The 23,437-nt window shown below is 43.4% G+C and overlaps 1 protein-coding gene across 1 annotated transcript; it reads right to left on the bottom strand.

The window, feature by feature from the left end:
- Positions 1–11,958: 11,958 nt before the first annotated feature.
- Positions 11,959–20,376, bottom strand: LOC108416231. The gene is made up of 5 exons (XM_037545720.1): positions 19,963–20,376; positions 18,247–18,441; positions 16,405–16,610; positions 12,020–12,104; positions 11,959–11,967 (listed from the first exon to the last, which is right to left on the bottom strand). Exons 1-5 carry the CDS (start codon positions 20,374–20,376, stop codon positions 11,959–11,961), a joined length of 909 nt encoding a protein of 302 aa, XP_037401617.1.
- Positions 20,377–23,437: the final 3,061 nt, after the last annotated feature.

Raw genomic sequence — 23,437 nt, 5'->3', positions numbered from 1 at the left:
TCAGATTACCAGACAAACACAAACGTATAGTGAGGGTTTGCTGGGAACATCTGGCAGAAGAACCTGTCAGATTGATCTTCAACTCACACCTCCATCAGAACTTTGACCAGATATCAGGGGAGGTGAGGGACATTGACTCAGAATGGGCCATGTTCCGCTCCTCTATTGTTGAAGTGGCTGACTGTAGCTGTGGCCGCAAGGTAGCTGGTGCCTGTCGGGGCGGTAATCCTCGAACCTGGTGGTGGACACCCCAGGTGAGAGACGCTGTCAAGCTGAAGAAGGAATCCTACCGGCATGGTTGGCCTGTGGGACACCAGAGGCAGCTGACAGGTATCGACAGGCCAAGCGATCTGCGGCTTCAGTCGTCGCCAAGGCAAAAACCCGGGTGTGGGAGGAGTTTGGTGAGGCCTTGGAAAGTGACTAAGTCGGCTCCGAAAAGATTCTGGCAAACCGTCAGGCGACTCAGAAGGGGAAAGCAGTGTGCCACTAGCACTGTATATAGTGGAGATGGTGTGCTGCTGACTTCGACTGAAGACGTCATTGGGCGGTGGAAGGAATACTTTGAGGACCTTCTCAATCCCACTGACATGTTCTCCAGTGAGGAGTCTGGGGACACGGGAATAGGCTTGTCCATTACTGAGGCCGAAGTCGCTAAGGTAGTTAAAAAGCTCCTTGGCGGCAGGGCTCCAGGGGTGGATGAGATCCATCCCGAGTTCCTCAAGGCTCTGGATGTTGTGGGGCTGTCTTGGCTGACACGCCTTTTCAACATTGCGTGGACATCGGGGGTGGTGCCACTGGATTGGCAGACTGGAGTGGGGGTGCCTCTTTTTAAAAAAGTGAACCGGAGGGTGTGTTCTAACTACAGGGGAATCACACTCCTCAGCCTCCCTGGTAAGGTCTATGCAGGGGTACTGGAGAAGAGAGTCCGGCTTATAGTTGAACGGATCCAGGAGGAGCAGTGCGGGTTCTGGCCTGGTTGTGGAACACTGGACCAACTCTTCACCCTCTCATGTTCATGGGTGTTTGCCCAACCAGTCCACATGTGCTTTGTGGATCTGGAGAAGGCATTCGACTGTGTTCCCTGGGGTATTCTGTGGGAGGTGCTTCAGGAGTACGGGGTACATGGCTCTTTGCTACAAGCCATTCAGGCCCTGTACAAACAAAGCAGGAGTTTGGTTCGCATGGCCGGCAGTAATTCAGACTCGTTCCCAGTGAGAGTTAGACTCCGTCAGGGCTGCCCTTTGTCACCAATTCTATTCATAATTTTTATGGATAGAATTTCTAGGCACAGTCAGGGGATGGAGGGTGTCCGGTTTGGTGACCTCAAGGTCACATCGCTGCTGTTTGGAGACCCCGTGGAAGACCCAGGACATGCTGGCATGACTATATTGCCCAGCTGGCCTGGGAGCGCCTCAGAATCCCCCCCAGGGAGCTAGTGGAAGTGGCTGGGGAAAGGCAGGTCCGGGCCTCATTGCTTAGGATGCTGCCCCCGCGACCTGAACCCCAGAGAAGCGGAAGATAATAAGCGGATGGATGGATGGATAGATGGATGGATATAGATGGTTCCAAAAGTTTTATTCCATTAAGTCTATATGATTATATAATAATAATAATAATAATAATAATAATATTAATAATAATATTATTATTATTATTTTTATTATTTGTAATGTGGGCGGCACGGTGGCGTGGTGGGTAGCGCTGTCACCTCACAGCGAGGAGGGCCTGGGTTCGATTCCCTGGCCGGGCGACCGGGGTCCTCTCTGTGTGGAGTCTGCATGTTCTCCCCGTGTCTGCGTGGGTTTCCACCGGGTTCTCCGGTTTCCTCCTACAGTCCAAAGCCATGCAGTCAGGCCAATTGGACGTGCTAAATTGCCCCTAGGTGTGAGTGTGTGAGTGACTGTCTGTGTCTGTCTGTCTGCCCTGCGATGGACTGGCGACCTGTCCAGGGTGTATCCTGCCTTCCGCCCGAAGACTGCTGGGATAGGCTCCAGCACCCCCCCGCGACCCTGACGGAGAAGCGGCTTAGAAAATGGATGGATGGATGGGATTATTTGTAATATTTTATTTGTAACGCACTTTACATTTTAAGCAAATCTCAAAGGGCTATACAGTAGAAGATTTTCTCTGAAATCAAAGAACTACTATAAAAACATCTTTACACTCAATAGGAAGATCACGGGTTGTAAGTTCTGCTGAAGAGAAAGGTTTTAAGTCCTTTTTTAAAACTCTCACTTGACTGTGGTGCCCTCAGATGGTCAGAGAGAGCATTCCATAAGCAAGGAGCAGCAGACCAGAAGGCCTGGTCCCCCGGGAAGGGATCGTGATGAAGTCCGTGGGGAGAGGAGTTCTTTCAGATACATAGGAGCATTGCCGTAAATGCACTGGTGGGTGAGGAGGGAAACCTTGTATTCGCTCCTGGCAGAGATGGGAAGCCAGTAAAGAGAACAGAGGATGGATGTGATGTGTCCATATTTACACACTCTCATCAGGATCCTAGCAGCGCTGGTTTGGTCTGCCTTGTTATGGATAAACGGTAGGCACTTTTAGTATTATTTTTCTAGTTATTGTGGTTTTATAAAGATTATAACTGTAAGAGTTAAGACTCTTCTCCCATTGCAGGATGGTTAATTGATGTTGGCTTCTGCGGTTTTGTTTCTGCTGTTGTACCTTTGCAAGCTTTCCATCTTCGTGCTTGCTGCTTTGTTTCTTCCTCTATCGCTGCTTGCTTGGCGTTGGTGCTACGTGCCGGTGCTCCCTCTGTTCTGAGCTCGTCCTGCTTTCTGCGGGGATTGCACGCCAAGCTTGTTCAACTCATCGTTTTTTTTTTTAGTTTATTATATCTTTGGCTGTATTTTTGTTAATTTATTTTCTTTTTTAAAAAGGGCTTTACTGTGTTTCTTGTTATTTATTTCTTGCTTATATTTCTTTGGGGTTTACTGACTTGTTTTCCTTTTTTTTTATTGTTTTGATTTAAAGTAAATTTGTTGCATAATTTCTTTTCTTAGTACATTTTAGGTTGCAGGATTCTCTGTTTCTTATATACATTGTCCATATTCTGGTTTGGCTGAGTGCTTAAGGGGGGGGATTAAGAGCTGGAGGTGTATTCACCGATGTGTGGTGTGAAGGTTTAGAGTGTTTGCTTACCATTTGCCTATTGCTTCTTTAGTGTGTGTGCCTGTGGAGCACGTGTGTGTGTGTGTGATCGGTCTTATCCCTCTGTGAGCGGTGAGTTTACCTCTCTGTTGGTAAGTGCTTAGTCTACAGAAAAACATACATTTTTTGGTCTTATGTCTTTTTTTGTTTTGTTTTGAGTTGGTTAGTCCTGGGTGGTAAACTCTGTGAACAGCCTGCTTTATGTTCTAGTGTTCCTTTTTATGCTTAATAAACAATTATTTGTATTAGAGACACGTCTCTGTCTGTTAGTATAATGAACCTGTGAGCCTATTTAGTATATATGGTAGTGTTCCCTGGGAGTGAGTTCCTGGGGTGGCGTAGTCAACTTCATTCGGTTGGTTTCAATTACTGAGCAACCATGCCGCCATGCCACATGGGTATGGAGGTTGAATGAGTCTGATGTGGGGTGCCAATCATGATTGCCTCTGTTTTGGCACTGTTCAACTGGAGGAAGTTGTGTTCCATCCACACCTGTATATCTTCTAGACACGCAGCAAGTTGTGATGATGGTGTTGATGATGAAGAGGCTACACAGGAGTTTGCATCAATTCGAAGGTAAAGTTGCACGTCCTCAGCATAGCAGTGGAATGAAATTCCATGGCGACTAATGACATGGCCAACGGGAAGCATGTATATAGTAAAGAGAATGGGGCCCAGGACTGACCCCTGGGGGATCTTGCCTTTCCATATGTTAATTATTCTCTTCTGCCAGTCAGATAAGACTGAAACCAGTTTATGGCTGTGTCCGTGAGACCAATGGTGTGATGAAGCCGGTTGAGGAGTATGCCATGGTCAACAGTGTCAAATGCAGCAGACAAATCCAGGAGGATGAGGAGGGAAGGTGAGCCAGCGTCTGCTGCCATCAGAAGCTCATTTGTGACCTTAACCAAAGCTGTTTCTGCGCTGTGAGCAGAGCGGAAACCAGACTGAAATTTTTCATAAAGGTTATTGCATTTAAGATGGTCCTGAAGATGGGTGGCGACTACCTTTTCCAGTAGTTTAGAGAGAAAGGAAAGATTGGGGATGGGCCTATAATTTGCAAAGACTTCCGGATCAAGAGTAGTTTTTTGAGGAGTGGTCTGATTATGGCTGTCTTTAGAGAAGATGGAACAAGCCCAGCCTGGAGAGAGTGGTTTATTAAAGTGGTGATCAGAGGACTTATGGCAGAGATGTTTGCTTTCACCAGAGAAGTAGGAAAGGCATCCAGGGCACAGGGTTTCATCTTCCTGACAGTGCCTTCAATCTCTTGCTGTAAGACTTGTGGAAAACAGTTTAGGGGCTGGGAGACCTCAGACTGTGAGTACATACCCTGCGCCTGTAGTGTGGAGAAAGTTGAAATAGCAGAACGAGTTGAGTGAGTTTTTGTTCTAAAGTAAGTTATGAAGTTGTTGCTATGCTCTTCTGTACTTTCAGTGAGTATGGGGGCTTGTGGTTTCAGGAGATGGTTGATAGTGGTGAAAAACTGCTTAGAATTCCCCTGACTGTTTTTGATGATGTTTCCATAAAACTGTGGCCGTGCTTCTGTAATGGATCTTGAGCAGGCTTTTTGATGTTCCCGATATGCTAACTTGTGAACAGTGAGGCCAGAGGCTTTGTAACAACGCTGAAGGGCGTACCCGTCTGCCTTCATTTCTCTTAGCTCATCAGTGAACCAGGGGGATGAACAAGAGAAGGTGACTGTTCTGGTTTTAACAGGAACGTGAAGATTCAAGATACCGCTCAGAGTTTTATTGTAGAAATCAACTGCATCATTGACCGATGGCAGGTCTGTATGTAGAAGATTCTTCAAGTCGACTGTCATGATTTCCGGATTGATTTTTTTCAAATCTATATCATATCTATAAAATCATCTTGAGTTTGCTAATGTTCATCTACCTTCTCACTGCCTCATAAGTGCTGATTATCCAGAGCTGCATCTGACAGCTGATTAGACTGTCCTTCCTGAGCTGTCGTTGTTTTTGTTTTGTTTTTATTTTGCCATGATCTATGAGGTTAGTCATGAGGACCCACATGGTGGTCATGTCTAAAAATATATTTAGTAAGACTATAAGCTGAAGATCAGCCAAAATCAAGGAATCGGTAGAAAAGATGTTTCTATTATTGTTGTTGTTGTTGTTGTTGTTGTTGATGTGAAACTGAATATTATGCCATCTCTGTTAAAGATGCCCACCTCACATCTATGTCCTGATTTAGTTTGCACATTTTCATTGTCATGCATTACAACAGTCACTGACTTTAATTCAGCTGTCTGAAAGCTTTGTTGCATTTATTCACAATCTATTCACAAGTTCACAAAACATCAACAGCAAAACGACTGTCCTCTTACAGGCGAACATCAGGCCCAAAGTGTAGTGGAAGTCAATGATATGGCAGAAATTTTGGGGTGAAATCTGGCATGGCCAATCAGATTTCAGGATTGACATTGCCCACCCTGGCCACCCCGTTAAAACTCTGCATGCTCAGCAGTAGCTTTACCGTACTATTGTACTTCACAGTGTAGTGTAGATATAGGCTAAAGGTAGATCTGCTTTGTGGATGTAAGTGCGAAAATGAGGAATGACAGAAATGAAAATGAGTTCAAAGCATTTAATTTCAAAGCATTTAACATTAACATTCTTTTTTTAACATTTGCCTAAACTTAAGCCTTTTATCTGATCAGAAATGAAATGAAAATACACACACACACACACACACACACACACACACCTTCTAAGCCGCTTCTCATTCTGGGTCGTGGGGGTTGCTGGAGCCTATCCCAGCTGACATCAGGCAAAAGGCAATGAACATACAGAAATGATTAATTCAATTTAGAAATAATTTACAACAATATTTTTGGTAAAAATAAGAACAAGTGTAAGACTGGAGAGTACAAAGGAAAGCACTTCTTGTAAGTCACTCTGGATAAGAGCGTTTGCTAAATGCTATAAATGTAAATGTAAATGGATAGAAGTTGGTAAAGCATCAAAAAACAATGCTGAACGTGATGTGCAGCGCAGAACACATTTACAATTTAGAATTTATAAAACTTCTATAAGTTTTATAAGTTTAAAACTTCTACTTCATCTTTAAAACTCTTGGTCCTGGCTGAATGAAATGTTGTCATCTGAGGTAGCATCTTCATGCTGTAGGCGGCTTCTTCTTTCCTCAACTCTGCTTCCTGTTGTACCTTATTTTAAAAAGAGTAGAATATTACATGTGTGCTTGACAGCTGTGTGTTAGACGCACATACACATACAGTCAACTCCAAAATTATCGGCAGCCTTAATGAAACGGGGCAAAAAGAGTCATACAAATTAAACAATAATCAAAAAGATTCAAATGTTCTTCAAAATGTCTGTATTCATTGTTTTAGTTATTTAATAGAAATCATTCCTAAGAGTGTAGTGGGTTCAGCGTACACAATGATATTTACAAGACCTCTCCACAACCTAGTGTCTTTGGCTCCACAGAGTCTTGGGTACCACCATAAAACTGGAATAAGACCCTCACAAATTTTCTGGTCTTAGAGCTCCTGTCAGGAATCAGGCTCTGACCCAGTAGAGAGTTATCAACACCTCCCCTTACACAATGGAACAATAAAACATTCTTTCTGGAGACCAGCAGTCTGGCTTAACCAGAATTCTCTGAGTAACAGAAAATCTCATTTCTAAAACTTAGATTAACCTGCCCTGCTGCTCTGGACACTGCAGAATACACCCTCAACACAAGAATGTCTGAGGACCCATTCTACACTACTGAAGAAGGTCCAGCTCTTGACTCGGAGTAAGACAGTGGTCTCTGCCATGTGTTGAGGTGAGCCCAACTATATCTAGTTGGTATCTCTCAGCCTCATACACTAGCTTGGGCTCTTTCTCTGCCAGAGAGGTCACGTTCCATGTTGTGAGAGCCAGCTTCAGTAGCCAAGGATCGGAAGGCCAAGGCCCCCTGGACCCATGTAAATCTTTCGGGTTGAGCCCGGCCGGGACCCATGGGTAAAGGCCCGGCCACCAGGGTTTTTTTGGATCACCCTTTGTCTGGCAGTGGTGAGCAATGAACTCTTATGAAAGATTAAAGTGACAGCGCAACCATTGTGATTGGTTTGTCCACTACGTGCTCATCTGTGAAGGCACCATTTATGCTGAATGATATAAACATGTTTTATCAACATCTGCTGCCGTCCAGACGATGTCTTTTTCAGGGAAGGTCTTGATTATTTTAGCAAGATGATGTCAAACCACATTCTGCATGTATTACAGCAGCACTGCTCTGTATTAAAAGAGTCCGGGCACTAAACTGACCTGCCTGCAGTCCAGACCAGTCACCCACTGCGTAACATACATTTGGTGCTTCATGAAATGAAAAATATGATGGAGACCCCAAACTGTTAAGCAGCTGAAATTAAGTAAGAATGAGAAAACATTTTACTTTCAAAACTACAGCAGCGTCTCCTCAGTTCCCAAACACTTAGAGTGCTGTTAAAGAATAGGTGATGAAACTCAGCGGTAAACAGGCCCCCGTCCCAACTTTTTTGGAAACGATGTTGTAATTTCAGACAAATTAAGACTTTTTAAGGACTCTGAAATGTCTCTAAGTTTTTGAAAGATAAACCAGATTTAGGCCCCTAGTTGTTGCTGTAGCCAAGACCTGAACTGAATGGGACACGTAGTCAATCATCTGTCAGAAGAACTTTATTGCTGTCTTCTGTAGCAAGAGAGCACAATTGTTCTCACTCTGTCTGGATGGGTAAGATGCCTCCCCCCAACACTGTGTGATGCTAGCCAATGCAGGTGTGTGTTAGCTGACTTAATGTGACTCAGCCATTGTAGCGCAGGTGTCATTGTTTAATTGGGGTAGTCAAAGCTACTGGGTGGAATTGGATGCAACTAAACATGGAAGAAAACACTGGAAAAATTCCCAGAAAATATTATGACAACTATTGCTGCTGTATGTTAAATCTTTTTTTCTTTAGTTCTGTGGTAAAATGGACTTTTCATCCAGTGATGCAGGTCTGCATTCCTTTTGGATTATTATGTTCAAAATATTTTTGTTTCTTAGTTACAAAAGACACCAGTGGTTTATTTAATGAACTGATTTTAGCTCATTTTCATCAAGTGTCTATAACTCAAGTTGACTCTACAGGATTACTGTGTTATGAGCAAAATATTGGAAGGGCCAAATATGAAGAGCTACACACACTGTACAAAATCAAATGTAGCCCAGGGTCAAACCCATAACCCTAGTCTAACCTAGTCTCACAAAACATTTATTGAAATATGTTTCGTTGAAGTGTGTTCTACCATGTGAAAGACTTTTAAGCTGGCAGGGCATAGCTAGCTGGCATAACTAGCTGCTCCAATTAATATGCCAAAGTAGAGTGAAGTGTAGAGGGATCCCATGTGCTCGCAAGATCTAACCTTACTAGCAGAGCTCTGAAATCTCATTGGTACAGAGACAATCTGTCTACCCTTTTCTCCAATCAGAGTGGTACTGGTGAGCAGGGGAGGGGCAAGCACGCACACACACGCTGATGCGCGGGCTCAGAGTCAGAGGGCTCGGACAGAGAGGCAGAGGCAGACACAGAGTCAGAGGGCTCATACAGATACAGAGCGAGAGACCTGGGAGAGGAGTCATGCAGCTCGCGTGACTTAATAGTAATCCGTGTTTGAATTTATTCAGTTCTGTTACTGTTTAAAGTGAGTAAACTGCTACCAGTCAGGGTTTAAACAGCAGTAAGGACACTCTGCTGAAGTGCAGCCTGATAGGGGTGAGTTTGCAGTGGGTTTCCCCGGCGCTAATGCTGGGTGCAGTAGCTTTAGCATTAGCCGCTAACGCTAGCTCCAGAGCCATTCAGAGGTTAGAGTTTTGGACTGTAGTCTGCATGTCTGCAGTGATAAAACAAGCTACGTGGGACAACCGCTAGCTGATAGCACCCTGGGTTACCGGAACGCTCAGGGTTCCTCAGTCTAGCCTCCGAGGGACGTGCATGCTGCCAGGCTCGGAGTTCCTCGGGTGAGCCACCATTTCAAGCGCCACTGTATCCCAAGAGCCGCTGACGGACAAGTTTGTAAGCACACCACACCTAAGAACTGATTTGAGTACTGTCCCGATAAAGAAAAACAAGGGATTTCCGGAATACTACACTTCAACAGGCCTGCACCTTTTATTATTTTATTCTTTTCTTTGCCGGCTTTAAAAGTTTCCTTAAAGAGTGACCGGTCACAGTAGCATTGTATAGATAGAGCCAGAGGCTTTTAAGTTTTATTTTCTCTAATATAGCTGACAATTATATTTGAGTTTACACTGGAGTTAAGAGTATCCTGATCTAAATTATTCACAGCATTTGGTTATTTACAGCTTTGATATTCGTATATTGTTTTTTTCGTTGCATAAAATATATTTTTGTAATACACACTATTTTCAACACTGTGTCTGACTCCACTCTATGGTTATATGGTTGGTACGTGTAGTACAGTTAGAACGGGTGAAGTTAAGTTAACTGGTAACAACGGGAGCTTAACTGGTGGGAACCACACCCACGAACCCAGTATAACACAAACACCACCCCCTCTGTGGTAAAAGAGGGCTACACAAAAAAAAAAAGAGTAAAATGATGATTTAAGTAGTTCAGGTATGCAGTTAGAGCTGGAGGACCTGCTTCACAGGAAACCTGGAGTCTGGATTTAGAAGGTACTGATGGAGAGAAAGAAAAGTTCATAATACTCACAGAAATGACTGTGTAGTCAGATGACATCAGTTTTTGTTCCTGTGTGTCGTTTTCCTCCACTTTGACGTGAGTGATCTCAATCATCTGCCCTGTCTCAAGTGGCACAGTTGCTGCATCCTTGTGAAGTGAGAGTGTCTTTGTGACACCAGCCTCCTGGATCTCAACATCCCTCACAGGGGTAAGGATGTCTCCCTCAATCCACTTTGGAGCGCTTAGCTGCAGAGCAACAGAGTGAGTTCAATAATGACTATTAAAAGAGCGGGAGAGAAAGAATACCACTCCTCAAAGATTCAATTAAAAAACAAAATGCACTGATGTGCAAATCATGTAAACCCTATATTTTATTAAAATGGTAGAAAGACAACATTTAAAATGTTGAAATTGAGAAATTTTATTGTTTTTTTGAAAACTACTTACTCATTGTGAATTTGATGCCAACATCACATTCCAAAAAATTTGGCAACAAAAGGCTGGTAAAGTTGTGTAATGCTAAAAAAAACACCGGGTGATTAATTGGAACAATTCAAGAATAACATTTAATGTAATTAATTAATGTAAAACAGCAAACATCAGCTTTTCATCATCTACAGTATATAATATCATTGTAAGATTCAGAGAATCTGTACAAATCTCTGTATGTAAGGGATAAGACCAAAAACCATTATTAGCTGGCCGTGATCTTTGGGCCCTCAGGCAGCACTGCATTAAAAACAGACATGATTCTGTAGTGGAAATCACTGCATGGGCTCAGAAACACTTCTGAAAACCACTGTCTGTGAACACAGTTCATCACTGCATCCACAAACGCTGTTAAACTCTAAAACACAAAGAAGAACCCAAATATAAACAGGATCCAGAAATGCTGCCACCTTCTCTGGGCCTGAGCTCATTTAAAATGGACTGAGGGGAAGTGGAAAAGTGTCCGGCGGTCCGACGAATCAACATTTGAAATTCTTTATGGAAATCATGGACACTGTGTCCTCCGGGCTGAAGACCACTCAGCTTGTTATCAGTGCTCAGTTCTAAAGCCAGTATTCATGATGGTTTAGGGGGCATTAGTGCACATGGCGTGGGTGACGTGCTCATCTGTGAAGGCTCCATTAAAGCTGAATGATATAAACATGTTTTATGAACATCTGCTGCCGTCTAGACGACGTCTTTTTCAGGGAAGGCCTTGATTATTTCAGCCAGACGATGTATTACATGCATGTATTACAGCAGCACTGCTCCGTATTAAAAGAGTCCGGGCACTAAACTGACCTGCCTGCAGTCCAGACCGGTCACCCACTGAAAACATTTGGTGTTTTATATAATGAAAAATACAAGAAAGGAGACCCCAAACTGTTGAGCTGCTGAAATAAAACAAGAATGGAAAACATTTCACTGTCAGAGCTACAGCAGCGTCTCCTCAGTTCCCAAACACTGAAAGAGCGCTGTAAAGAAGAGGTGATGAAACAGGCCCCCGTCCCAACTTTCTTGGAACGTGTTGGCATCAAATTCAAAATGGGCACTTTTTTTTAATTTCTGACTTTCAACATTTTGATTGTTGTCTTTTCCTTAAAAAAATATGGTTTACATAATTTGCACATCGTTACATCCTATTTTTATTTACATTCTGCACAGCATCGCAACTTTTTTGGAAATGATGTTGTACTTTCAGACAAATTAAGACTTTTTAAGGACTCTGAAACGTCTAGGTTTTTGAAAGATAAACCAGATTTAGGCCCCTGTTTGTCGCTATAGCCAAGACTGAACTGACCTTGAGGAACATGAACAAACTGATGAACCGGGAAACATCATAATACTTACTGAAACAACTTCTCCTGTCAGGGTTATGTAGCTCTTTTTCAGGTACAGTGCTGGATCATTCAGAGCTGCTCTCTCTGAAGAAGGATCGATGCTCTCTTGCGCTTTACGAATTAATTTCTCATCCAGCTGCAGTGGAGCCGTCTGGAACACTTCTGTTTCATTTCCCAGGATCATTTCAGAGACTGGATGGTCCTCCTTCACTGTGGCGTTTTCTATAATGTAAGTCTTTCCCTCCTGTAGTTTAGAGATCTGATCTCCTTTAAGAGTAATCAGATAAACTGTAGTACCATCAGAGACGGAACACAGAGCCACATCTTCTCTCGCCCTGACTCTTAAAGAGTTTCTGTAAAAGTCATATTTGCTTGCGCGCTGCACAGTGCGCTTTGCCACACAGTGTACTCTGCGCATTGAAGATCTGAGGAGACAAAAAAAAAGTTAAAAATGAATTTTTACTTAATTGCACATTTACATATATATTATACATTTTCTATATTTTAGTAGTTGTTTTTATATTGCTTGTGTGGTTATATGAAGAATATTTTCTGTAATTTATTAATGAATTGTAAGATTATTACTATTGTTTTTTTTCCTCTCTGTTTTGTGAGATTATGGCTGCGATATACAGTTGAGAATGGAAGTGTCTTTGATTTCTGTTCATAGTGAAGGCAAAGCATGTGTGCTTCCCTGTTTTTGTTAGAGGTCTTTTTCTATCTCTTTGTTTCTAAATTGTTTAATAGTACAGGAATTTAGAAGAATTGGTTGAATTCCCCTTTAACTTGAAGCTTTCACTTTTTTTAGTTTGTCTTTTATTATTGTAGCGTTGGCCTGTTCGTTTCTTAGCTAGCTGCTGACCTGCTCAGGCTGTTCTAACAAGGGCAAAATACATCCAGATACAGGAAGAATGAAGTGAAAAGCAGTTTAAATGAATCTGTTAGCAGCAGCCGGTGATGTTCCACTGACAGTTCATCATCTGGTGTCATTTAATGAGCACAATCAGGATTATAGAAGCATATTAGTAGGAAAATTTAAATAAAAATGTAATTATGCATAATTGCAATTAATTGATTAACCTTATCGTGGTGGAGAGGTTTGTGTGCTTGAAGGACCCTAGGAGCTATGTTGTCTGGAGCAAAAGCTCCTGGTAGGGTCTCCCATGGCAAACTGGTCCTAGGTGACAGGCCAGATAAAGTGTGATCCATAACCACCCCTATGAGGACAACAAGAAGCGCCAGCGAGCGTCTAGTGGCCGGGCATTCACTCATGGTGCCCGGCCGGGCCCAGCCCGAAGGAGCTACATGAGTCCCCCCTCCCATCGACCCACCACCGATGGGAGGGGCAGTAGTAGGGGTGCGGTGCATTGTGGATCGGGCAGTGTCCGAAGGCGTGGGCCTTGGCGTTCTGATCCTCGGTTACTGAAACTGGCTTTTGGAACTTGGAACGTTACCTCACTGGCGGGGAAGGAGCCTGAGTTGGTGCGCGAGGTTGAGAGATACCGGCTAGATATAGTCGGGCTCACCTCAACACACAGCTTGGGCTCTGGGTCCAATCTCCTTGAGAGGGGCTGGACTTTATTCTTTTCTGGAGTTGCCCATGGTGAGAGGCGGCGGGCAGGTGTGGGCTTTCTCATAGCCCCTCGACTCGGCGCCTGTATGTTGGGGTTTTCCCCGGTGGACGAGAGGGTAGCTTCCCTACGCCTTCGGGTTGGGGAACGGGTCCTGACTGTTGTCTGTGCTTATGCACCGAACAGCAGTTCAGAGTACCCAGCCTTCCTAGAGTCCTTGGGAGGGGTGCTTGAAAGTGCTCCTCCTGGAGACTCGATTGTCCTACTGGGGGACTTCAACGCTCACGTGGGCAACGACAGTAAGACCTGGAAGGGTGTGATTGGGAGGAATGGCCTCTCTGATCTGAACCCGAGTGGTGTTCAGTTTTTGGACTTCTGTGCAAACCACAGTTTGTCCATAACGAACACCATGTTTGAACACAAGGATGTCCATAAGCGCACATGGCACCAGGACACCCTAGGCCGCAGTTCAATGATTGACTTTGTAGTCGTGTCATCGGATATGCGGCCATGTGTATTGGACACTCGGGTAAAGAGAGGAGCTGAGCTGTCAACTGATCACCACCTGGTGGTGAGTTGGATCAGGTGGTGGGGGAAAATGCCGGTCAGACCAGGCAAACCCAAACGTAAAGTGAGGGTTTGCTGGGAACGTCTGGCAGAAGAACCTGTCAGATTGATCTTCAACTCACACCTCCGTCAGAACTTTGACCAGATATCGGGGGAGGTGAGGGACATTGACTCAGAATGGGCCATGTTCCGCTCCTCTATTGTTGAAGCAGCTGACTGTAGCTGTGGCCGCAAGGTAGTTGGTGCCTGTCGGGGCGGTAATCCTCGAACCTGGTGGTGGACACCCCAGATGAGAGACGCTGTCAAGCTGAAGAAGGAATCCTACCGGGCATGGTTGGCCTGTAGGACACCAGAGGCAGCTGGCAGGTATCGACAGGCCAAGCGATCTGCGGCTTCAGTCGTTGCCAAGGCAAAAACCCGGGTGTGGGAAGAGTTCGGTGAGGCCTTGGAAAGTGACTAAGTCGGCTCCGAAAAGATTCTGGCAAACCGTCAGGCGACTCAGAAGGGGAAAGCAGTGTGCCACTAGCACTGTATATAGTGGAGATGGTGTGCTGCTGACTTCGACTGAAGACGTCATTGGGCGGTGGAAGGAATACTTTGAGGACCTTCTCAATCCCACCAACACGTTCTGCAGTGAGGAGGCAGAGTCTGGGGACACGGGAATAGGCTTGTCCATTACTGAGGCCGAAGTCGCTAAGGTAGTTAAAAAGCTCCTTGGCGGCAGGGCTCCAGGGGTGGATGAGATCCGTCCCGAGTTCCTCAAGGCTCTGGATGTTGTGGGGCTGTCTTGGCTGACACGCCTTTTCAACATTGCGTGGACATCGGGGGTGGTGCCACTGGATTGGCAGACTGGGGTGGTGGTGCCTCTTTTTAAGAAGGGGGACCGGAGGGTGTGTTCCAACTACAGGGGAATCACACTCCTCAGCCTCCCTGGTAAGGTCTATGCAGGGGTACTGGAGAAGAGAGTCCGGCTTATAGTCGAACCTCGGATTCAGGAGGAGCAGTGCGGGTTAGCGCCCTGGTCGTGGAACACTGGACCAACTCTTTACCCTCTCCAGGATTCTGGAGGGTTCATGGGAGTTTGCCCAACCAGTCCACATGTGCTTTGTGGATTTGTAGAAGGCATTCGACTGTGTTCCCCGGGGTATTCTGTGGGAGGTGCTTCGGGAGTACGGGGTACATGGCTCTTTGCGACGAGCCATTCAGGCCCTGTACAAAGCAGGAGTTTGGTTCGCATGGCCGGCAGTAAGTCAGACTTTTTCCCAGTGAGAGTTGGACTCCGTCAGGGCTGCCCTTTGTCATCGATTCTATTCATAATTTTTATGGATAGAATTTCTAGGCACAGTCAGGGGATGGAGGGTGTCCGGATTGGAGACCTCAAGGTCACATCGCTGCTGAACCATAAAGCAAGGCTCTCGATTTACCGGTCGATCTACGTTCCCACCCTCACCTATGGTCATGAGCTTTGGGTAATGACCAAAAGAACGAGATCGCGAATACAAGCGGCTGAAATGAGTTTCCTCCGCAGGGTGGCTGGACTCTCCCTTAGAGATAGGGTGAGAAGTTCGGTCATCCGGGAGGTACTCGGAGTAGAGCTTCTTCACGTGCTTCTTCACGTCGAGAGGAGCCAGTTGAGGTGGTTCTGGCATCTTGTTAGGATGCCTCCTGGACGCCTCCCTTGGGAGGTGTCACAGGCAAGTCCACCGGGGTGGAGACCCCGGGGAAGACCCAGGACACGCTGGCATGACTATATCGCCCAGCTGGCCTGGGAGCGCCTCGGAATCCCTCCCAGGGAGCTAGTGGAAGTGGCTGGGGAAAGGGAGGTCTGGGCTTCATTGCTCAGGATGCTGCCCCTGCGACCCGAACCCCGGAGAAGCGGAAGATGATGGATGGATGGAGGGATGCAATTAATTTGTGTGTTTGTATTTCAATTTTTCACTCATATTTACCATTTTGGGCTCAAAATAAAAATTCTAATACTATACTTCAATTTTAATGAACTATTTGGTAGACCAACATAGACATGTTATGTATCTCCAGAACTGCACAGTTGTCTTTTAATGTATTTGTGAAATAATGCTGCCAAAATGATCACTGAAATGAAATTATTCATATATGCATTTACACTCTCTAATAAAGCAGTTGAATTCATATTATTATTATGATTATGATTATTATTATTATTATTATTATTATTATTCAAACTAATGACATCAAAATTCTAATGTAAAAAGGGAAACACCTCTCCATGGGGAAGAGAAAAGAGGGGAGGGAGGAAGGGAGAGGGGGATGGGAAAGAGAGAGGAATGGGGGGGTTGGGGAGAATCTCAAAAGAAATAAACACACTGATATTCTTTTCTGACTTTTTTTTAAACTTGAGCCTTTCTTTTCTGATTAGGAATGACATGTGAAATGTTTAATTCATATTTAGAAATCATTTACAAACACACGTTTAGTCAAATGTTTAGTTGTTTAAGAAGAATGTAAAGAAAACATCATTTCAATATTGGAAGTGTGCGATTGGTTAGAAATTGATGAAGCATTAAAACAATGTTGAATATTGATGACGTATGCACAGCATTTTTACTTTTCAAAAGGAGCATTTTCCACTTTTGTAACCTCTTGGTCCCATCTGGTTATTTTCAACTCTGCTGGCAGTGTTTGTAGCAGCTGGTCAGGATCTTCATGCCAGGCACTGGAGGGGACACTCAGTTCCTGCCATTCCTCTGTCAGAAGAACTTTATTGTTGTCTGTATCATATCCCTTAACCTTTATATGGCTTCCTTCACTATCCTGTAGGACATTATGTGAAAAATAAGTATTGCGAGAAAGTGAAAACTTATTTATATAGAAGTTTTCTAAGATGTACTACAAAGTGCTTCACTTTGAAAAGAGAAGTAAATAAAATAGGGTAAAAACATAATATAGATGAACACATCACCCACAAAAACTGAAAAACTACATGTGCCCCTCCATAAAAGCTTGTGCATACAGATGAGGCCTTAAGCCATTTTTCAAAAGCTCCTTAGACCCAGCAAGTCTAATACATAAGGGCCAACTATTCTAGAGCTCTGTGAAGGACTGGAGACCTGGCCATTGTGTTTCCTGTTTTCTGCCCAATGACTGCTGGGATTCTTATAATGAAGTGTTATTTATTTTAAAATAATTTCTTTCACACCCTTTCACAAAGGTTGGCCAGTTGTTCTGCTGACCACAGAAAGCCTAGCTGCTCTCCCCTTAAAGGCAAAGTAAAAGTGCCCCCCCCCCTTGGTACAGTTGTGATCAGGACAATTACTTAAAAAAATAAAAGTCTTTGAAGAACATGGCACAGTTCAAAATTTCCCAGGAAAAGGACATATAAGCCCAGTGTCCCTAGATAGTGAGGAGGAAACCCGAAGATCCGTTTTAGAAGTGTGCAGTTTAGTTGAATCTTGTGATTTGGTCAAATCAGTCAAAATATTTACATGTTTGGTCATGTACACCATCAGGTTTGACCAAAAAAGAGACCATGCAATGAAAAGCACCTGATAACCACTGTCAAAAATGGAGGTGGATCATTAAAGCTTCAGGGCTGTTTTGCTGCTAGTGGTCCAGGGGCACCTTTGAAAGTCAATGAATTCCACTAAATAACAGGCCTCATTTATAAAAGACTCGTGCACTCGGATGTGATCTTAAAATGGTTATATCTGAAAATTCATGGTAAAGTAGTGATTAATAAAACAGAATGTTGAATGGAAAGAGTGTGTAGACTCGCACACGCTTCCAAAATTTGGCAGTCAGTTCGTGTCACAGGACGAGTTACACTCAGGGACAAAGCCGATTACTGAGGGGCACAGCTACCCTCGCCCGTCCACTTGACTTACCTTTAAGAAATCTAGCCAACATTAAAAGCTACAAATGTGTTCAGCTGTCATTAATGGCTGACCGTTAGCACATCTTACAATGCGATGCTTCATATCATGTAGCTCTGCTGCATGGACAGCATGGGTTGGTGAGCAATGAGCTCATGAAAGATAAACTCTCCCAACAAACATTTCAAGAATGTCCTTTGATTTCCTTTGATTGCTTTAAAAGTGTTTTGCTTTTAAAACTATAAGTATAAACAGTAGAAATATAAAATTATGCAGCTTCAATTTTTGTTAAAGCCCAAAATATTACTTATTGCATGGATGGTTTATTTAATATGTTGAGTGTGGTATGACTTGAGTTGACTGTACAGGACTGTGTACATGACTGTTATGAGCAAAACAAATGAAAGGCCCAAATATAGAGAGCTATGCACAGTGTTCAAAATCAAGAAAAAAAAATGAAAGCCTTACTCTGACTAAAATGATGATTTACGTGGTTCAGATGTGCAGTTACAGCCAACAAGACGAGAATCTGCTGAACAGGAAATTTGGAAGGAGGCAGAAAAGTTCATAATACTCACAGAAATAACTGTGTAGTAAGACGCCATCAGTTTTTTTCCAAATAGCTTGTTTTTCTTCACTTTGACGTGAGAGATCTCAATCTTCTGGCCTGTCTTAAAAGGTACAGTTGCTGGCTTCTTCGTAAGATATACTGTCACTGTGTCACCAGCCTCCTTGATCGTAATATCTTTCACACGGATGTCTGTCTGAATCGGCTGGGGAAGAAAATACAATGAATGAATACAATAATAACTACCAAAAGAGTGCCAGGAAAAGAGTGATACTGTTCAAAGCTTGAATAGTACTTATAATTACAACCCTATTTCCAAAAAAACTGAGAAATTTTATAGTTTTTTGAAAAATATTTGCCCATTTTGAATTTAATGGCAACATGTTCTAAAAAAGTTGAGACGGGGGCAAAAAAGGCTGGTAAAGTTGTGTAATGCTAAAAAAACATGATTGGGTATGAAGAGTGTCTCAGAGAGGCGGAGTCTTTCAGAAGTAAAGAGGAGGAGGGGTCACCACTCTGTGAAAGACGGCACCATCAAATAGAGCAACAACTCAAGAAGAACGTTTCTCAACACAAAACAGCAAAGAGCTTCTGCTTTTCATCGTCTACGGTGCAGAATATCATTAAAGACTCAGAAACGCTGCCACCTTCTCTGGGCCTGAGCTCATTTAAAATGGACCGAGGGGAAGTGGAAACGTATCCGGTGGTCCGAAGAACCAACATTTGAAATTCCTTTAGGAAATCATGAACACTGTGTCCTCCGGGCTGAAGACCACTCAGCTTGTTATCAGTGCAGAGTTTAAAAGCCACTATGATGGTTTAGGGGGCACTGCTCCTTATTAAAGGAGTCTGGGTGCTAAACTGACCTGCCTGCAGTCCAGACCGGTCACCACTGAGTACATTTGTCACATTATGAAACAAAAAAATAAGACAAATAAGCCCCTGAGCTGTTGAGCAGCTGAAATCCTGTTTCAAACAGAACAGAAAAGATTTCACTTTCTAAACTACAACAGTGTCTCCTCAGTTCCCAAACACAAAGAGTTCTGTTAAAAGAAGAGGCACTTTTTTGGAACATGTTGCTGGCAACAAATTCAAAATGGGCAGATATTTTTTCAAAAAAATAATAACATTTCTCACTTTCAGTATTTGATTTGATTTGTTGTCTTTTAGTATTTAATTTTTAAAATATGGTTTGCATGATTTGCAGTTTATTGCATTGGATTTTTATTTATCCCAACGTTATTGGAAATGGGGGTTATATTATTGAACACTACATTGTGCCTATCCATAACATCACCGCATTAGTTTAATTCTCACATTAATTGAGAAGCATCTGCGTTATTAAAAGTAAGCAATAAAAAGACTGTAAATTAAGTAAATGAATGTAAATAAATGTAAACTAATGTATTTCGTCTGTGTGGATGTTCAGTGCCACACTGCAGTGATGTTTTTTGTGGCCCTAGAATAAAATTTAGTTCTGAAAGCCTTTTAAATAAGAAAAATGTAAGTTCACACAAATTAAGACTTTTTAAGGACTCTGGAATGTCTGTGTTTGAGAGTGAATCCAAATTTAGGTCCATCCGTATCGGGATCACTCTGACTTCTCACTACCACCTCCACCCCCACCCCCAAAAAACACACACCTCTTGTTTTGTAGTAGACAAAACTCAACGGCCCTTGAGGAACATGAACAAACTGATGAACCAGGTGAGATCATAATACTTACTGAAACAACTTCTCCTGTCAGGGTTATGTAGCCCTTTTTCAGGTACAGTGCTGGATCATTCAGAGCTGCTCTCTCTGTAGAAGGATCGATGCTCTCTTGTGCTTTACGGATTAATTTCTCATCCAGCTGCAGTGGAGCCGTCCGGAACAACCGTGATTTTTTTTTCTCCAGGCTCAATTTAGGGACTGGATGGTCGTCCTTCACTGTGGCGTTTTCTATAATGTAAGTCTTTCCCTCCTGTAGTTTAGAGATCTGATCTCCTTTAAGAGTAATCAGATAAACTGCAGTACCATCAGAGACGGAACACAGAGCCACCTTTTCTGCTTCCGTGATTCTGGGACGGTATTTTTTGCTCACAGGCTGCTCAATGCGCTTTTTCACACAGTATACTGTGAGCACTGAAGAGTGTAACATTTCTGTTCTGGAAACACAAAAAATAAATTAAAAATAAGGAAGTTTTACGTAGTTCCACATTTAAAATTACGTACATAGGCATTTTTCTGTATTTTGACCATCGTTTCTAAACTGATTCTGCGGTTATTTGAACATTTTTTGTAATTTCTCATATTTGCAATTTTGACTCATATTTGCAATTTTGAGGAGGAATGAGAAGGAGAGAGGGAGAAGTTTGGGTGGTTGAGGAGGAGAGAGGGAGAAGGGTGGGTGGTTGGGGAGGAGAGAGGGAGAAGGGTGGGTGGTTGAGGAGGAGAGAAGGAGAAGGGAGGGGGATAGGGAAGAGAGAAAAGGGAGGAGGGAGGGTGGTTGAGGAGGAAAGAGGGACAAGGAGGAGAGATGGTGAAGGCAGGGGAATGGGGAAGAGAGAAAAGGGAGGAGAGAGAGAGAAGGGAGGGGGACGAGGAGGAGAGATGGTGAAGGCAGGGGAATGGGGAAGAGAGAAAAAGGAGGAGGGAGGGTGGTTGAGGAGGAAAGAGGGAGAAGGGAGGGGGATGGGGAAGAGAGAAAATGGAGGAGGAATGAGAAGGAGAGAGAAGACGAGAGAAGGGAGGGGGGATAGAGGAGGAGAAAGGAGAGGGAAGAAGGGAGGGGGACGGGGAGAAGACGAGAGACTTTTGCAGTGTGCAGACTGTCAGTGAGGTTGTATCTACATTGGCAGTACCAAAAGGAGGTTGACAGATTGTCTGAACATGTAAATGTTATATAAAGCAGCTAAACATCTGAGCCCCAGCTCATTACAGGCAATGGCCATTGAGCTTATTCCAAAGTCCATTAGAGGAGGTAACAGATTAAGGCAATTACTTCAGAGGACATTTTGTGATTGGCTTGTCCACTAACCAATCACAATGCACTGCACAGACTTAGACAGCCTAAGTTAGCATGCAGTTTGGTGGCTGTCAGGGAAAAAATCATGGAGCTTGGGTAGGGGCATAAATGAATGTGAGTCTATGGCCTGAGGGATGAAAAACACCACATAGAGGACTCTTGGTCCTCTGTTGAATGTTAGGGTATGGGGAATAAGGGACAACTACACAGAGAGGAGTGTGGGTCAGTATAGCTGTGGACTACAGCTTGGGGACACACCCTGAGTGAATGCAACCCATTCATGCAGGTGAGAAAAAAGAAATAATAAGGCTTGGGTGGGTGAAAATGAATGTGAGTGGCTATGGATTAGAGCTTGGTCACCTGCCCTGAGTGTATATATATAAAACAAACTGTATAAATGAACACAAGAAATATGAAATTGAAAAAAATAATAGATGGCAAAAGAACAGTTGAAAATAATTCGGCTCACTCTTCACCACTGAAACAGAGCTGAGAGACACGTGCCGATATATTCTTGGATGCATCATCAATTAAATGACCTTGTAAGCTGTTTGTTCTAGATTGAATTTAATTGAATTTAAATTGAATGTGATCCAAGTTTATGGTTTAGCATTCTTCTGAATTTACATCGGTTTACTTTTTCATTAATGTATTAATAATTTACTGAACTTCTTGAACTTCTGGATTGCTCCTATAGCTATCAGGACTGGTAACAAATACCATTGAGAGGAACATACTTGCTGACTAGTTTTTCTTCACACCATCCACAACAGCAACCACCACAATGTCTGCTACAGCATCTGATGTAGCATCTGCAACTGCTTCTACAACAGCATCTGGCACAGCACTGACAAATCAGTGCTAGAAGGAGGATGGTGGAGAAAACACTAAAAACTGAAATCTGGAAAAAAAGACAGCACATTATTGTCAGTACTGATTATATACAGTGCCTTGAAAAAGAGTTCATATCCTTTGAACTTTTCCACATTTTTTCACATTACACCCACAAACCTGAATGTGTTTTATTGGGATTTTGTGTGATAAAATAAGTGAAAAGAAAATTACAGTTTTAAAAATCTTTTCTTAAATAAAAAATCTGAAAAAGTGTTGTGCATTTGTACTGAGCCCCCTGTACACTGATACCCCTAAATAAAATCCAGTGGGACCAAATGCCTTTAGAAGTCACCTAATTAGTAAACAGCATCCACCTGTCTGTAATTTATTCTCAGTATAACTAGAGATGTACTGTGAAGGCCTCAGAGAACATTAGTGATTAAACAGCCTCATGAAAACCAAGGAACACACCAGGTCATAGAGTTGTGGAGATGTGTAAAGCAGGGTTAGGTTATAAAAAATACCCAAAGCTATGAACATCTCACGGAGCACTGTTCAATCCATCATCCGAAAATGGAAGGAGTATGGCACAAGTGCAAACTGACCAAGACATGGCCATCCACCTAAACTGACAGCCCAGGCAAGGATCTCACTAATTAGAGAAGCAGCCAAGAGGACCCTGGTCACTCTGGAGAAGCTGCAGAGATCCACAGCTCAGGTGGGAGAAACTGTCCATAGGACTACTATTAGTTATGTACCCCCCCAAATCTGGCCTATATGGAAGAGTGGCAAGACGAAAGTCATTTCTAAAGGCAATCCATATGAAGTCCCATTTGCGGTTTGCCACAAGCCATGTAGACACAGCAAACATGTGGACGAAGTGTTCAGGTCAGACGAGACCAAAGTTGAACTTTTTGGCCTAAACGCAAAAACACTATATGTGGCAGAGAACTAAAACCACACATCACCCTGAACACACCACCCCCATCGTGAAACATGGTGGTGGCAGCATGATGCTTCCCTTCAGCAGGGACAGGGAAGCTGGTCAGAGTTGATGGGAAGATGAATGGAGCTAAATACAGGGCAATCCTAGAGGAAATCCTGTTAGAGGCTGCAAAAGACTTAAGACTGGGACGGATGTTCACCTTCCAGCAGGACAACAACCCTAAACATACAGCCCAAGCTACAGTGGAATGGTTTAGATCAAAGCATATTCATGTGTTAGAATGGCCCAGTCAAAGTCTAGACCTAAATCCCATTAAGAATCTATGGCAAGACTTGAAAATTGCAGTTCACAGATGCTGTCCATCCAATCTGACTGAGCTTGAGCCATTTTGCAAAGAGGAATGGGCAAAAATTT

Source organism: Pygocentrus nattereri, chromosome 16 (genome assembly GCF_015220715.1).
Source record: "Pygocentrus nattereri isolate fPygNat1 chromosome 16, fPygNat1.pri, whole genome shotgun sequence".
NCBI classification, from domain to species: domain Eukaryota; kingdom Metazoa; phylum Chordata; class Actinopteri; order Characiformes; family Serrasalmidae; genus Pygocentrus; species Pygocentrus nattereri.
Note: the sequence above shows the minus strand (reverse complement) of the source record. Positions and strands in the feature narration are given on the sequence as shown.

Excerpts from the sequence above, each read along its gene's own strand:
- LOC108416231 (XM_037545720.1), bottom strand. The coding sequence starts at position 20,376 with ATGTTACACTCTTCAGTGCTCACAGTATACTGTGTGAAAAAGCGCATT. Across the intron at positions 16,611-18,246 it reads CTTACTACACAGTTATTTCT|GATAGTGAAGGAAGCCATAT; the intron begins GTGAGTATTATG and ends AATGTCCTACAG. Across the intron at positions 12,105-16,404 it reads GAAAATGCTCCTTTTGAAAA|ATCTTCAATGCGCAGAGTAC; the intron begins GTAAAAATGCTG and ends TTGTCTCCTCAG.